Below are 14,741 nucleotides of genomic sequence, written 5' to 3'. Positions count from 1 at the left end.
GTGTGTGTTGACTGTTCTGTGTAGGTCAGACTAGAGAAGATGGATTACACCAGTCTCTCAAACCTAGTTTTCATTAAGGACACCCAGCCCACAGACATAGGCTACCATGCAGGACCTCACCACCTGAATATATTTTTTGCCAAATGTTTTCCAAGATGAAAACAAAAGCTGGTGTACATGTATAGGCTAGAGTTAAAGTGGTTAAAAACAGATTTTGATGCTATACGAACTCACTTTGCTCGGGACCCCCTGGGAAAGGACCCCCATGGGGTAAGGGTTCCCGGACCTCACTTTGAGAACTAGAGTTAGATCAATGGTTCCCAAAATTGAATGAATGTTGCCTGTGACAAAAACGAGAGGAAATAGCAGATCTACAAGCTCACAACGTATCTGCATTGTGAGCTTGTATGTTGTTGTTTTTTTTGTGTGGAATTAAAATAAATAAAGGGATATTTGCTTGTGACCTCACCTGTAAACATTGGTCCGCGAGTCGCGACCCACAAATGGGTCCTGACTCCTGAGTCTGACTCCTGACCCACTGAACCAGTGAGATACCTGAGTGTTCCGTCTCAGAGATGGATTACAGAACAGACAGACAGACAGACAGGCCTTAAGCCTCTACACATCCCCATGACTCCTGAATCAGTCCTGATCCCGTTAAGCTACCAGCTACAACCACATTTTACCAGCAGAGATTTGTCTGAACTTGACTCTTTTTGAGAGAGGACACAGCTTTCCAGTTGTCACAGTCTCAGTAGATCTGAGAGTAGAAAGATGCAGCTGCTGCCAATCAAATTTGAATCTGAATTATTTTAAACAGCCATTTCCACAATGAATTGTGCAATGGGTTTGTGTACCTGAACTTTTACATTGTCGTTGCTGTCGGGCAGAAACCTCTCCATTTTTTTGGGGGAGCTTTTATGCCATTATTGAGAGTGAAGTGAAGTTAGACAGGAAACTGTGAGAGAGACATGGTGAGTATGACACCCAGCAAAGTCCGTCGGGATCTGGACTCGAAACTTCGACACACTGTCAGGCTACTGCGTCAAGTACAAAAGTCACATATCTACAAGCTCGAAATGTGGCACAAAGCGGTTTGAATCCTAAAACCAGTTTTGGACATATGAGGTTTCCACCCGAACAAAGACAATATAGAATTTTAATGTTATCCGAATCCTTTTAAAACAATGAATTGCAGAATGGCTCGGGGTTAATTTTCACATAATTAGAGCCATAGGCCTCTGTAATATTTAAATATACCTAATATCTTTTTATTTATATTTTGTCTCTTTCTTTTTTCGAAAAAGCAGCACATAATAAGTAAGCACTCCCAGAGGGACAGGCCTATACTTCCGAGAGTCAAACGAAAAGCTACTGTCTTTATGAGAAATGATGGCCATTAGCCTATTATTATGCTGGTGTGTAGGTAAAAAGTAAGATGACACAAAGTTCTGTGTGGAAATAACATTATGTATAGCCTTATTATTATACCTACGAACATTTCTCTACTGTTGACAAGCAGGGTTTATATAGCGCTGGAGGCGCTGGTTAATGATAAGCCACAAAGCAACACATGTAGCCAAGAGCCACTGAGACGTGCGCTCTCATAATGAGCAATAGAGTGGGCCTAATAATATCCTCTCTGTCGGGTGGAAACCTCATATGTCCATAAAATAAAACTAACTTTTATAGTATTCAAATTAAAAAATGTCAAGGGTAGCAGATCTACTAGCTCAAAAAACAGAGCTACTTTTGATACTTGTGTGTGACTGTAGTATGATCAAGTAGCGGCGTTACTTTATGAAAAATTAAATACAAGTTATAGAATATGAAGATAAAAGGTTTCTGCCCCAACAACAATATATCTGTATTCAAACAGTAGGTACAGTATGACTCTTTCTCTAACCCTAGACTTTCTTCAGACATGGACCTGTGAGGTGATTAATCTTGTGTATAGACTTTAGAGGAAAAAGATCCATAATGGTCGCGGGGTGGTGGTGGTCGTCCCTATAACCTATACCTGCGTTTGCTGTCCTCACTGTGATGGTCTGTTGTTGTTGTTGTTCCAGACACGCCACCACCGAGGTCCTCGTCCAGGGGGCGGAGCTGCACGCAGGAGGCGGAGACTACTGTGGTTTTGTCTGAGCGGAGGCGGAGGCGGGGCATAAGGCTTTGACGGAACACATCCTTCCTGGACCTCACCTGTACAGGAAACGACACAGACAGACTTTGAGCGTTGGTCTGTTTGCATTTGTCTTTACGACGGCACAGGTGACACATGAATGGTCTTAGGAGAAAGGCTGTCCCGTCGGGTTTCTTTCTTCTAGTGTGGTCTATTGTGCTGTATTTGTATTGGTACATTGTAACAGAGTACAATGTACCAATACAAATACAGCACAATAGACCTAGAAGTATAGACGTCAGGAATTCAAAGTGTACTAAAAATACAAAAGTATTGGTGTCAAAATGTAAAAAAAAAAGTAAAAAGTATTCATTATGCAGAATGTCAGAAGTTTTCAAATGTATAAAAGATCATTTGGAAATGGCAGATCTACAAGCTAGCCATTTTCAAATGGCCGAAATGTATACGGCTGAAGTGGTTAATGCGTGTTCTCACTGTTCTCCCTGTGTGTGTGTGTGTGTGTGTGTGTGTGTGTGTGTGTGTGTGTGTGTGTGTGTGTGTGTGTGTGTGTGTGTGTGTGTGTGTGTGTGTGTGTGTGTGTGTGTGTGTGTGTGTGTGTGTGTGTGTGTGTGTGTGTGTGTGTGTGTGTGTGTGTGTGTGTGTGTGTGTGTGTGTGTGTGTGTGTCGTGCACGTGCGCGTGTTCTCACCAGGTCCATAGAGGAGCCCAAGGAGTACTTCCTGGTCACTCTGCGCTCCAACGTCCCACCTGAGCCACCCAAAGGACCAAGACACAAAGTCAGTGAATACAACACACACATTGAGTTGTTTACCCACAAACCCTACGGTTCTGATTTGATGTGCTATTTAAACAAAAAAAGTTCTACAGTTTTTGCCAAAAATGTTTGAGAACTACTGCCTTAGAGTTTCACCGGGAGGACTTAACACTATGGAGGAACCCGGTATATTCCTTTCAGTTCAGCCTGGAAACCAGACTAATGTGGCAGTAGTGGCCGAACGGTTTGCGGAGCGGTCTTGATATCGGAAGGTCGCTATAGTTCGTAGCCCCGGACCGGCACGTTAAAATGACCACCGCTGAAGTGCCCTTTATGGACAAGGCATTGAACCTCTACCATGAAATGTTCTATGAGCAGGGCCTGGCTGTAAACAAGTTCTTGAGCTTAGTCCAGTTACCCTGGGTAAACATATATACCTTTCCTTTCCTTTTACCAATTCAAAAATAAATAAAAGCCCTCTGCAGATTGGTCTGGCCCTGCTCGGTTGTGATTGGTTTAAACTGCCCCCGAAAGTTGTGGGACACCAATCAGGGCCCAGTATGCAAATATGGGGCGAGTTTCTACCCGGTGATATTGGTATCTCTGAAAATAGCAGATCTATAGACAGTAATCATTGCTATAGATGTATGTTTGTTCTGTTAACAGGAGGAGTCTCTATAGCCATAGGTGCCCGGGTCACTATTTACAGTAGTAGATTGACCCATGGCGATCTCGTCCGAACACTGGTTGGTCTAGCCGTTCCCATTGTGCTGGCGACAGCAATGGTTGTGTATTCTGCATGGAGCTTGCCTCTCACACCTCAATGACTGTTCTGTTTAGCTGCTGGCTATACTGTACGTGCAGTTGCTCTCTCTCTCACTGCGAAGAATGTGATGGTTGAACTTTCTATGCTGGCTGTGATGTGTGACGGGAGCAAGATGCCCTCAGGGCTTCATCACTCAGGGCTGTGAGGTGCTGCGATGACTAGACTCCGTTTTCATCTGAAGTGAATGATCACATTTTAAAGGTCTTTATCTAATAGCATGGCTAAAATAGGGACACGAGATTGAAAGTTAGTTTTTCTTTGTTTTCGTTTTTTATTGTGTGAAATAATTGTATATGGCTTGTGACCGAAATAAGCTTATAAACGTAACTAAACTAAAGTGGTTAATGCTCTAGTTTGGACATAAATGATTACAAATCTTGGCCATGACTTCAATGATCTGGTAGGGGAAACCATATTTATAGTTAGTGCTAAGACCCATCCCCTCCCACATGGGGTATCTGTGACATACATACTGTAGGTGTCACATAATGGACTATGTGAACTGTCAATTTGTCATGGGTTTATTGTACGTGTGTCAATGCACTATGCAGTTCTCAACTTTTTCAGGCCGCGGCCCCCCAAAATAATCACATTTGAACTGCACCCTGTAATTGTAACAGTTGAGGCATTATTTTTGACAGATACATATTGTGGAAATAACTGATCTACAGTGTGACCTACAATGCGTTACTTGTGAGCCTACGGCTATTTTCATAATGTGTACCTCTTTCGTATAATGATTAGAGACAATTTGGCCAATCTTTTTTTGATTTTGTTTGATTTAACGCAGCAATGATCTTAATTTATTGTATTTATTTTATTCTACAGTCATTAAAATGTCTTAAAAGTCCTTACTTTAGAAATAGTGAGTATATGATGACGATACAATGGTCTGAGGAGGAGAGGGATCAGTTGGTTAGTCGTGTGCGTGTGAGAGAGAGAGACAGAGGTAGCCTGCACCTTTGACTCTAGCCTAGAGAAAGCCTTTATGACCACCGTCAAAATACCAAGCACTCCTAAATACCATGTACTGTACCATATACTGTACTAGTGGTTCCCAAACCTGCTGTGACCCAAAATAAAAATGTGATGTTTGCCCGGGACCCAAACTAGTGAAAATAGCAGAGTCTCTAATTTATGTAATTTATTTTCTTCCGATTTTTCGATGATTTCTTCACGAAATGACTGAAAACAAGATCTGAAAGGTTTTGCTCTTTTGGGAATGTTCTGAAATAGTAATCATTTAAAACAAAATGTAGGAAACAAAAAAATAAAGGGACCCATTATTGGTCCGTGACCCAACCTTGGGTCCCCGAGTCCCGACCCAGCATTTGGGAACCAGTGAGGAAGCCTTTATGACCACGGTCAAAATACCAAGCACTCCTAGTCCTAAATACCATGTCAGAGCTAGGTTATATAGCTGCAGCTCAGAAAGAAACCATTCCTTAAATATGTCAGAATACAGCCATCCTGTGGTGGAGAAAAAGCACTATGCTACTGCAACTTCAGTATTGTTGCTGCCGGGCAGAAACCTCTTATCTCCATATTTTAAGTAACGCCCTATTTGATCATACTAACCGTAAGACGCCCTAAGGGCAAGAACTAGAAGAATCCGCCTGGATGACAGGCAGATGGCAGACTACTGCAGGGCGAGAGCTGGCACTTTGGCATGGGGAGTCAGATCAGCATATAAGGAATTAATTCTGTGCTGGCCATATATGGAGCGTGTCTTGAGTGTACAGGGTTTGATGAGGTCAGATCAACATATGGAATGTCAGAACAGGTCAGCTCCACACAGAGTGTGTGTGTGTGTGTGTGTGTGTGTGTGTGTGTGTGTGTGTGTGTGTGTGTGTGTGTGTGTGTGTGTGTGTGTGTGTGTGTGTGTGTGTGTGTGTGTGTGTGTGTGTGTGTGTGTGTGTGTGTGTGTGCGCGTGTGTGCGTGCGTGCGCGTGCGTGCGTGCGCGTGCGCGTGTCACCATAGTGTGGGTCCAGTCTCTGCCTGTGTCTGAGGAGCTGGGTGAGGATGGTGGCTCTGTGTGTGGCGTCATCTATCCCTGCCTCCTTCAGCTCTCCATCACTTACACTGAGCAGGCCCTGGACAGTGCACGCACAAGCACACACACACACACACACACACACACACACACACACACATAAATGGACACATAGAAGAGATGTTTTAAAGGAAGGCATAGAAACATTAAACGTTAATGAAGATATATTGCCTGGCGGGCAGACAGGGTGACAAAAACTCACAAGTAGCACCACACGCACACGCACACACACACACACACGCACACACACACACACACACACACACACACACACACACACACACACACACACACACACACACACACACACACACACACACACACACACACACCTACCTCCAGCCCATAGTATTCACTCTCCAGTGTTTTGGTGTACTGGGGCAGGCCAATCTGTCTCAGCCACCAGGCAATGGAGCGATTACTCATGTCTACAACGAGAAAAAAGAAAACAGACACAGAAATGATACCAATTAGATAATGCATACAAGCACAAACACGCGCATACACAGTTACACACGCACACACACACACACACACACACACACACACACACACACACACACACACACAGCAAACAAGCATGCACATCTTACATTAGATTTGGACAGAGAGATCAGATGTACAACCTTTTACAAAATTGTGTACACGGCTCGTCACTAATTGTTTCCTATGCATATAGTCCACAAAGGTTCCATTCGTACACTCTCAGAGTTTACAGCCCCTGGCCGTAGCGTAAGGGTGTCCAAATGTTTTGACCCCTGGTGATTCCGGGGTCAAACGTGGGTGAGAAGCAGTGGCATGCAGTGAGTGAAACACAGACCACCTTGTAGCACCTGGATTTGACATGCAGCAGCTATGTAGCACCTACCTGCTTAGTGACAAACACTTCTCCAGGACTCTCAAACTTGTTTACTTTCTCTGTCCTCTCCTCCCTCTCTCTCTCTCTCTCTCTCTCTCTCTCTCTCTCTCTCTCTCTCTCTCTCTCTCTCTCTGTCTTATTCCATGGTGCCGTCTTCTTCTTCTCTTTCGATCTCACTTCTTTGCTTAGCAGCTGTTGTGTTATTGTCTCTGACAATCCTGATTTTACCCCGGTAGACTATCTGTCTCTCTCTCTCTAGTTCATGGTGTCTTCATCTCCTCCTCCTCCTCCTCCTCCTCCTCTTCCTCCTTCTTCTTCTTGTTCTTGTTCTTGTTCTTCTTCTTCTCCTCCGAGTCCTCTGTCTATCTTTCTATCTCACTTCTTTGCTTAGCAGCTACTGTGCTACTTTACCCTGACAATCCAGTTTTCCCCCCCGGCCGGAAGACTTCTCTCTGTCTCTATCTATTCCCTCTATACCACTATAGTCTTTCTGTGTGTCTGTCTGTCTGAGGGTACCGCCACCAGAAGGAGAAGCCCGCTCCCCCTCAAACCTGTGGGGCTCAGCTATAGTAAAAGACCAATCAGAATGTGCGCCCGGCACACAGTGTCCCGGTGCGACGGCCAATCATAGCGGGATGGAATGCTGACTTGGGACCGGCGGTGGGGAGGTGGAGAGAGCGAGTTGGGGCAAGATTCTCACATGCTTATTGGTGGTGGTGGTGGGGTTGGGGGGGTTGGGGGGAAAGACGAGGAGAGGAGAGGAGAAGATTTGTCAGGAAGATGTCTGTATGTCAACAAGCGGATGTTGGATCGAGAAAAGAGGCAGTAGTTTGATCTGTTTGCCGTGCGTGCGTGCGTGTCTGTGTGTCTGCTATAGCTATGAATTGTCAAATATTACATAACAAAAGGCAATAGCCAATGTACAAGCTCACAACGCCTCGCGTTGCTAGGCGTTGTGAGCTTGTAGGTCGGCTATTTTCACAATAAGTGGAACAGAGTCAAACAAAGTGTAATGCCTCAACTCCTACAACAACAAGTGCTTGTCATGAGGGTATAGGGGGGTCGCCACTCCCCAGTTCAAATGTGATTATTGGGGGGGGGGGGGGTCCCCAGTCAAATGTGATTATTTGGGGGGGTCCCCAGTCAAATGTGATTATTTGGGGGGGGTCCCCAGTCAAATGTGATTATTTGGGGGGGTCCCCAGTCAAATGTGATTATTTGGGGGGGTCCCCAGTCAAATGTGATTATTTGGGGGGGGGTCCCCAGTCAAATGTGATTATGTGGGGGTTCCCCAGTCAAATGTGATTATTTAGGTGGGTCCCCAGTTCAAATATGATTAATTTGGGGGGTTCCCAGTTCAAAAGTGATTATTTGGGGGGGGGGGGGTCCCCAGTTCAAATGTGATTATTTTGGGGGGTCCCTAGTTCAAAAGTCATTATTTTGGGGGGTTCCCTAGTTCAAAAGTGATTATTTTGGGGGGTTCCCAGTTCAAATATGATTAATTTGGGGGGTTCCCAGTTCAAAAGTGATTATTTTGGGGGGGGGGGTCGCGGCCTGAAACTGTTGAGAATCACAAATGTAGACTATATTAGTGATTCTCAACCTTTCAGAGACTGTAGACAGAGAGAGTGTATCTGTCGCTGCAGTGAATCAATATTGTGTATCAGACTGCCCCCTAGTGGTGAAGTACAGTAGTGTGGGTAGCAGGTGAACACTGTGCTGAGTTACAGTATTGTAATAAGGAAAAAGTAAAACTTTAAGTGCACTTTGACCTTTTATGCCTTTATGCCATTTTATTGTAGTCTGTATCAATCATTAAAATGGCTTTTTTATTCCGTATGCACTATGCACAGCTTTGAATTGCCTTGTGAAATTGTGCATGAAATTCATAAAAAGATAACTAAGATTGCAGATCTACAAGCCCATGATCTTGTATTTTAGAATGTTTGGAAGTGGTCAATGTAATCTAATCTAATCTAAATGTTTATTTATGTTTATTTATTTGACAATCACATTGGATGAACCAGGTGCATTGTAAGCATACAGCAGTGCTGATTTCCAACACCTGTCTACACATCAGGCTATTATTCTACATAGAATAACACCCAACAAAGAACAAAAAGATCACACTTGTGCGCCACATTAGCCTACCGTCTGTCTCTAGTTTTAGATCCGTAGGCAATTAGTGTGTCTCAGGACATCCTGCTGAATCGTAGATAGATGTGTCTGGAGTATCTAATATAGCTGTGTCCCAATTCAGGGGTTGCAGCATCCTTCAAAGAGCCCGTTGAAGGATCCAACAATGTGGAGCCCAAATAAGGCCACGGCTTATATGTCTCCTTTAGACTAGAGGAAGGAAGTGAGGAGACTCCTCCAATCAGTCCATGTTCTTAGTGGCTAGGAGATGAGAGGCCGAAGGTGGAGAATGGATTGGTACATGTAACTGTATATCATGTTTGAGGTTGCTACGTGGCTCTCTGTAGAGTGGTTGATGATTGATTGATTTATTGATTGATTAATAACAGTTTACAGAAAAAAAGCACAGGAAAGTACAAGGTCTGCTAAGAGGATTTATAACCCGAAAGAAAGCCTATGTTCTTTTGGCGTTGACGTTTAGGAAGTAGTTTGACAGGTACATGGGTGTCTTTGTGGTGTAGCACATCTTGTCGAGTCGACCATGGGCTCATTGCAAGTTGCTGTACTCTGTCGTCCACCTGGCTCAAACCATCCCAACCTATCAAAATAAGGGGTGAGGTGAGTTGTAGGAGTGAGGCCAAGTAGTAGGCTGACCAGTTTGTTTTGGGATGTGTTCTTTTTAGGGTCTTTGTGGGGCTCTGGTGGAAATATTTGCCTCTTAAGATGGAACCTAGGTCATTTCATCTTTTCTTGTGATAAGGAACATTGTCACCCACTTTGACTGTGAAGCTGTCGCCTCGATGATGTTTATATTTGACCAAAGATAATGGGTTCAGTGTCCCTATTTTGAGCATGTCACAATAGGAGGTACCAGACATCTAAAAGCTCACATTGCGAGCTTTTATAGATTGGCAATGTTTTTGCTATTTTTTTGCTATTTTCAAATCGACTTACAAGTGCGAGATCAGAATAAACAGAGAAAGCATGAACCATATTGGTGCCATATGTCATTATTCCGACCTCGAGGTCAAGAGTCACATGAATAAAGAGCAATCTTTAGATAGCAATCTAAAATGCTATCTAAATCAGTGGTTCCCAACTTTATCTGGGAAGCCCATGAAAATGTCTAAAGCATTCATCTGACCAAAAAACAACAATTAAAAGGACTAAGTCACCTCCAGAACTAAGGATGTGTGTTTTCAATTAATCTAACATGGTTAAAAGGGCGTTTGAAGTTACAATGCATTTGTATAGGAAGTCTGATAAAATGAATATGAAATATCTAAAAGTAAATACTGAATCAAGCAACTTCAAAACTGTCTGGGGTGTTCACAAAAGCCAGAGTAGACGTTAAAACGACCCCAAACATGTTTGAAAGTAAAATATCCCTTTAAAGGGGGTGTCAGTGATTTCAGTCAAAAACCCTTAGGTTTCGTTTTTGCCTTGGGACACAAGCTTTCATCCAATCAGGATAGAGAACAAAAACGAAACCTAAGGTTTTTTGACCCCCAGGGGTTAACTGGGGACAGGGAGGAACTCCTTATATGGTCAGCACACTCTATAGTAGAGAGGATTATCACAACAAAACAAAAAAAGAAGTGATATTTGAATTAAGTTAAATCACTGACTCTACCTTTAACTCTCCTTAAGTGAGACATTGTGTATGGATCACAATGACCTGATTACCAACTTCCTGTAAGTTCATGCGGTTAGTTGTCCTTAGAAGGGGTGACAGCGCAGCTTAGAGTATAAGTGACAGCGCTGCAACTACTTTACCTAGTTCTGGAACCACAGGCTCAATACACTTCCTCCACCTAAAGTCATTGTTTTGGTGGACTTCCTGCTGGCATTTGGCCTTTGTGTCCTACAAAATGTAAGCTACAAGTTACAACACCAAAGGCCTGCATGGCTTTGCCCATGAAATGACGAAATCCCAGGCCTGTGGCAAACTGTTAAATATGTCTTACTCTGGATGCAAACCCCAGGCCAGTCACGCAAGCACTGAAATGTCTACTTCTGATGGATATGTTGCACTTTTGAGTACCACCAGTAGGGGGTCTTAAGCAACCACAAAACATGCAGCCCAATACATTTCTCAATACAAGAGCAGAGAGACTGACTGAAACCACTGCAGTTGTGTTGCTTGGTATTGCATTAAGAGTTGAGGCTGATTAAAAATGTTGCTATCAGTGGTTCTCAAACTTTTTCTTGTCAAAAATATGCATTTGGCCACGGATCCCCCATCTAAAAAAGATATTTGATTACAGCTAGGGATCCCTCAGAAGCAAAGATGTGAGTTAAAAATGTTTTACAAAATAGCAGAACTACAAGCTTGTAGCGTGGCACGAAGTGACGTGCTATGAGCTTGTACAGTATTATCTGCTTGTATATCTGCTATTAGTATACAATAATGGTTAAAGTGGTTAAAATGACTGTGGAGCTACTTTTGCTACTTTTGATACAGTAAGTATAGCTCAAATAAAGATAGAAACTGGATTGAATGGGTTAACATTAACATACTCTACCAGACAGACAGATTGGTCGGAAGTATGTTTTATTCACACAAACATGTTATTGCAGCTTTAGGATCTTTTCTTTTTGTTGGTTTATTCTATAACTAAGTGGCAATAATGTTTTTACAATTTGTATTTATTCCTGTGTATTCCTACAGCATGCACAGGGATACTATACTGAGATAGTAGATTTGTTGTACACCTACAGTATACTTGATTGACTGAAGACAACATTATTAGTACGTCGTCTCTGTCGGGTGGAAACCCCATATGTCCAAACACTGTTACTTTTCATTATTCAGTAGTAGCAGATCTGCCCACGACAGCAACGATATGCTGAATTTCAAAAATTAACATTGATTTTACAATATAAATGGGGGGTCCCAGAGATGGAAATTAGGGGTGCACGATTATGAAATTATGAACGATATATCCGATCTCCGATTATTTGCAGGGTCATATCTGCCGATACTGATTCTGACCGATTTCCGATATTATACAGAGGACCACAATGAAAACAAGCCTATGGGCCCTATAGGGGCCACTCCCAAAGCCTGTTAAAAAAGTATTCAATCAATAAATGAATAGCATAGTATAGTATAGCATAACACTCTTTTCCAAGTGTCTGTTTTCACAACTGAATGACGACTACTACTACTACTACACAAATTAAATGTAGCATTATTTTTTATTTCGATTTTTCTTGTTGGTGAAAACTGATTTTATATAATCTGTATCATTTTGAGACCGTTCCGATAGCGATATGGCATTTTTATGGCGGATATGGCCAATACCGATTAATCGTGCATCCCTAATTGAAATTGAATGGGGGGTCCGTTAGACTAATGAATGTCAAGCTGGGGGTCCTTGAAATAAAACGGGTTGAGAATCACTGCTAGAGCCGTGAAAATCTTCTCTTAATGGGAGTCCCTGGAATATCTTTTCAAATGGGGGTCCGTGGGCTAATTGGTGTCAATTTGGGAACCACTGAAATACTGAAAAATATGTTCGAGAGCACATCACAATGAAATCGGCCATTATGGTCTAAAAGTATCTAAAAAGTATCTAAAAGTGAATGTCACTTTATGAGAATCATTCTGCTACCCTTCCTTTTATCTGTCTGCGGTCTGGTGTAGTGCAGTCCACAGTATTGTACACGCACGCACGCACGCACACACACACACACACACACACACGCACACATTGCACACACATGCATTCACACCACACTATTCACATCAAGAGTATTCTCTCTCTCTCTCTCTCTCTCTCTCTCTCTCTCTCTCTCGTGTGTGTGTGTGTGTGTGTGTGCACGTGTGTGTGTGTCAGAGGAAAAAGGAAGTTGCAGGGTGATGAAGTTAAAAGCCTTCCCCTCTCTCTGCAAAACTGCAGAACACTCACCACGGCAGAGAGAGAGACACACAGAGAGAGAGAGACAGAGAACAGAGAGATAAGGAAGGAAGGAGAGGTTGAACATCAAGAGGACAACAGAACAGAAGTCACAGCAGCGAGGACGACCTCAAAATAGCACGAAGGAGGGTGAGAGAACATCTTTGGCATAAGCTCTGCAGCATAAAGAATGTGAGATATTAAACTCTTGTTGAGATATAGTTTGCGAGATGTCTGGCAGAAGTTTTGTGTAAAAAAATAAAACTAAACGAGAAAATATTTTAATTAGCGCAAGAGGATGTAAAGAAACTTCCCTCTGAGGCAGACAGTCACATGAGGTTCACTCTTGTGGTGGAAAAAGGCTCAATTGTTCATTTAAGTTTGCTTATATTTGTGCACAAAACGGCCAGGTTAACGCAGCAGCGTTGCCATGTCTGCTTATTATATTTTTGTTATGTTTTTTCTGTAAAGTCACTTGAAAATAATTGGTAGTTTTGGGCTTAATTGTTGCTAAAGGGTTGTTGCTTCATATTCATAATGTTGTTTAAATCAGTGGGTTCTTGAACATTTCAATGTCAATGACCCCCAAATTATATGTATTTGGCACAGGTGTGCGAGAAGTATATGCTGCTGATGGTATAGTTGTCACCGCGTGTTACCAGCTGATATTGACAATAATACACTACCGACCTACTTCTTCTTCTAGACTCTTCTTTTGGGCTTGTTTTCAGAGACCTGGTCGCTTATTTCTCACTGATATTTGACTGAGGACGACCTAGAGACGTAGCAGCTATTATCGAGGAACTTGTACACTCTAAGCTTACCCACGGTCAAAATGTGTATAATATACAGCAATTGTGAGGTCTCGTGCCTGATTGACGACATCCTCTGAGAAGTGCAGGGAGATCCAGACACGTGCTGGCCTTGAACTATATATGCCTTCTTGCCAGTGAATGCCGGTGTCATTAACACTTAAGCTATATGGATAAATGGGCAGGGCAACGACACTGTGCGAGCCCCAGTGCCGATACCGTTTGATTGACAGGGAGGTATGTATTTTGCTCTGGAATGCATGTGTGGTGGGTTGCTGCATAGTAAAGGCACAGGAGGATGATGATGTCTGTCAACATTGTCATTCTGGACACTGCACTGTATGGGCGTGGGTGTGGAGTATTCTTGCGTCAGCCTCCTGTTGTGTGGATTCTACGTCATCTCAAGCTCACGAGTGTTGACAGCCAGCTGAAGTTGTTGGCAACTTTGGGTGTGCAGTTAATTTATTAAAATCATCATGATATAATCAGAAATACCCACCCATACATGCCTCATTTAGAATGTAATCGCTCCATTGGATTCCTTGACCCCCAAAAATGTAGATTTAACCACTGCAATCTTGATTTTAGGTCATCTATGAGGCGAAATATTGAGAAATTCATTTTTGAAAGTATAGCTATTTTTAAAGATCCAAGATGGCTGCTATACTGACCAAAAAAAATGGCAAGAAACTTTTTTCTGATTTGTTAGGCTATAAGGTTTCCAAAAATATATAGTTTAAGAAATCTCCGTCTTCATCCTACAGAAATTACATAAGGAACCTGACTACACTACTGTGTGTGGACGGATACTGTCACTGACTGGCACTGAAATGGTTTATTATATGGTTATATGGTTATATGGTTTATTATCATAGTGTCGCGGCTGCGTCAGTGCTGTGGTGTAATCATGTGACGACAGTGTGGACGTGATAAAGAGTGTGTCACATTCACACATCCTCACACCGACGGTGCAGGAACTCTATAGTCGGCACCAACCTTCTCATCGGGAACATTTTGGGCTTCAGTCTTACAGTAGTCGACTCCTATGCTTACTGTGATATTTTATTTTAAATGTTAATAAGGTCGGTGGGCAAAATAAGCTTTAGCTTCAGCCCATGCCTTTTCGGACAAATAGTCACCTTGTTGACTAAGTTGTATAGGCCAGGCTAACTAACTAACTAACTAACTAACTAACTAACTAAAAGAACACTAACAGGATTGAATGGGGAACCTGCTGTTTCCCATGTGGCCGTTCT

General features: G+C 42.7%; 2 protein-coding genes across 3 annotated transcripts in view; one reads left to right on the top strand and one right to left on the bottom strand.

Annotated features, from left to right (window-relative positions):
• Positions 1-6,732, bottom strand: part of sh2d3a (SH2 domain containing 3A) — a 32,639-nt gene extending 25,907 nt beyond the window's left edge. The window contains exons 1-5 of the mRNA XM_080759737.1: positions 6,645-6,732; positions 6,113-6,204; positions 5,699-5,816; positions 2,831-2,889; positions 2,021-2,202 (exon numbers count right to left, since the gene is read on the bottom strand). Of these exons, the coding sequence (XP_080615863.1) occupies positions 2,021-2,202; positions 2,831-2,889; positions 5,699-5,816; positions 6,113-6,202 (449 nt within the window). The 5' untranslated portion in view covers positions 6,203-6,204; positions 6,645-6,732. The remainder of the gene's footprint in view (positions 1-2,020; positions 2,203-2,830; positions 2,890-5,698; positions 5,817-6,112; positions 6,205-6,644) is intronic.
• A 5,973-nt stretch (positions 6,733-12,705) lies between these two features.
• vav1 (vav guanine nucleotide exchange factor 1) overlaps positions 12,706-14,741 on the top strand; it is a 27,857-nt gene continuing 25,821 nt past the window's right edge. For both annotated transcript variants that reach the window (XM_080757744.1, XM_080757745.1), the window contains exon 1: positions 12,706-12,823. The gene's annotated coding sequence lies outside the window, so the exon portion shown is untranslated. The remainder of the gene's footprint in view (positions 12,824-14,741) is intronic.

Source organism: Protomyctophum bolini, assembly GCF_963924005.1.
Source record: "Protomyctophum bolini genome assembly, chromosome: 3".
Classification (NCBI taxonomy): Eukaryota; Metazoa; Chordata; class Actinopteri; order Myctophiformes; family Myctophidae; genus Protomyctophum; species Protomyctophum bolini.
This window is presented reverse-complemented; position numbering and strand designations above follow the sequence as displayed.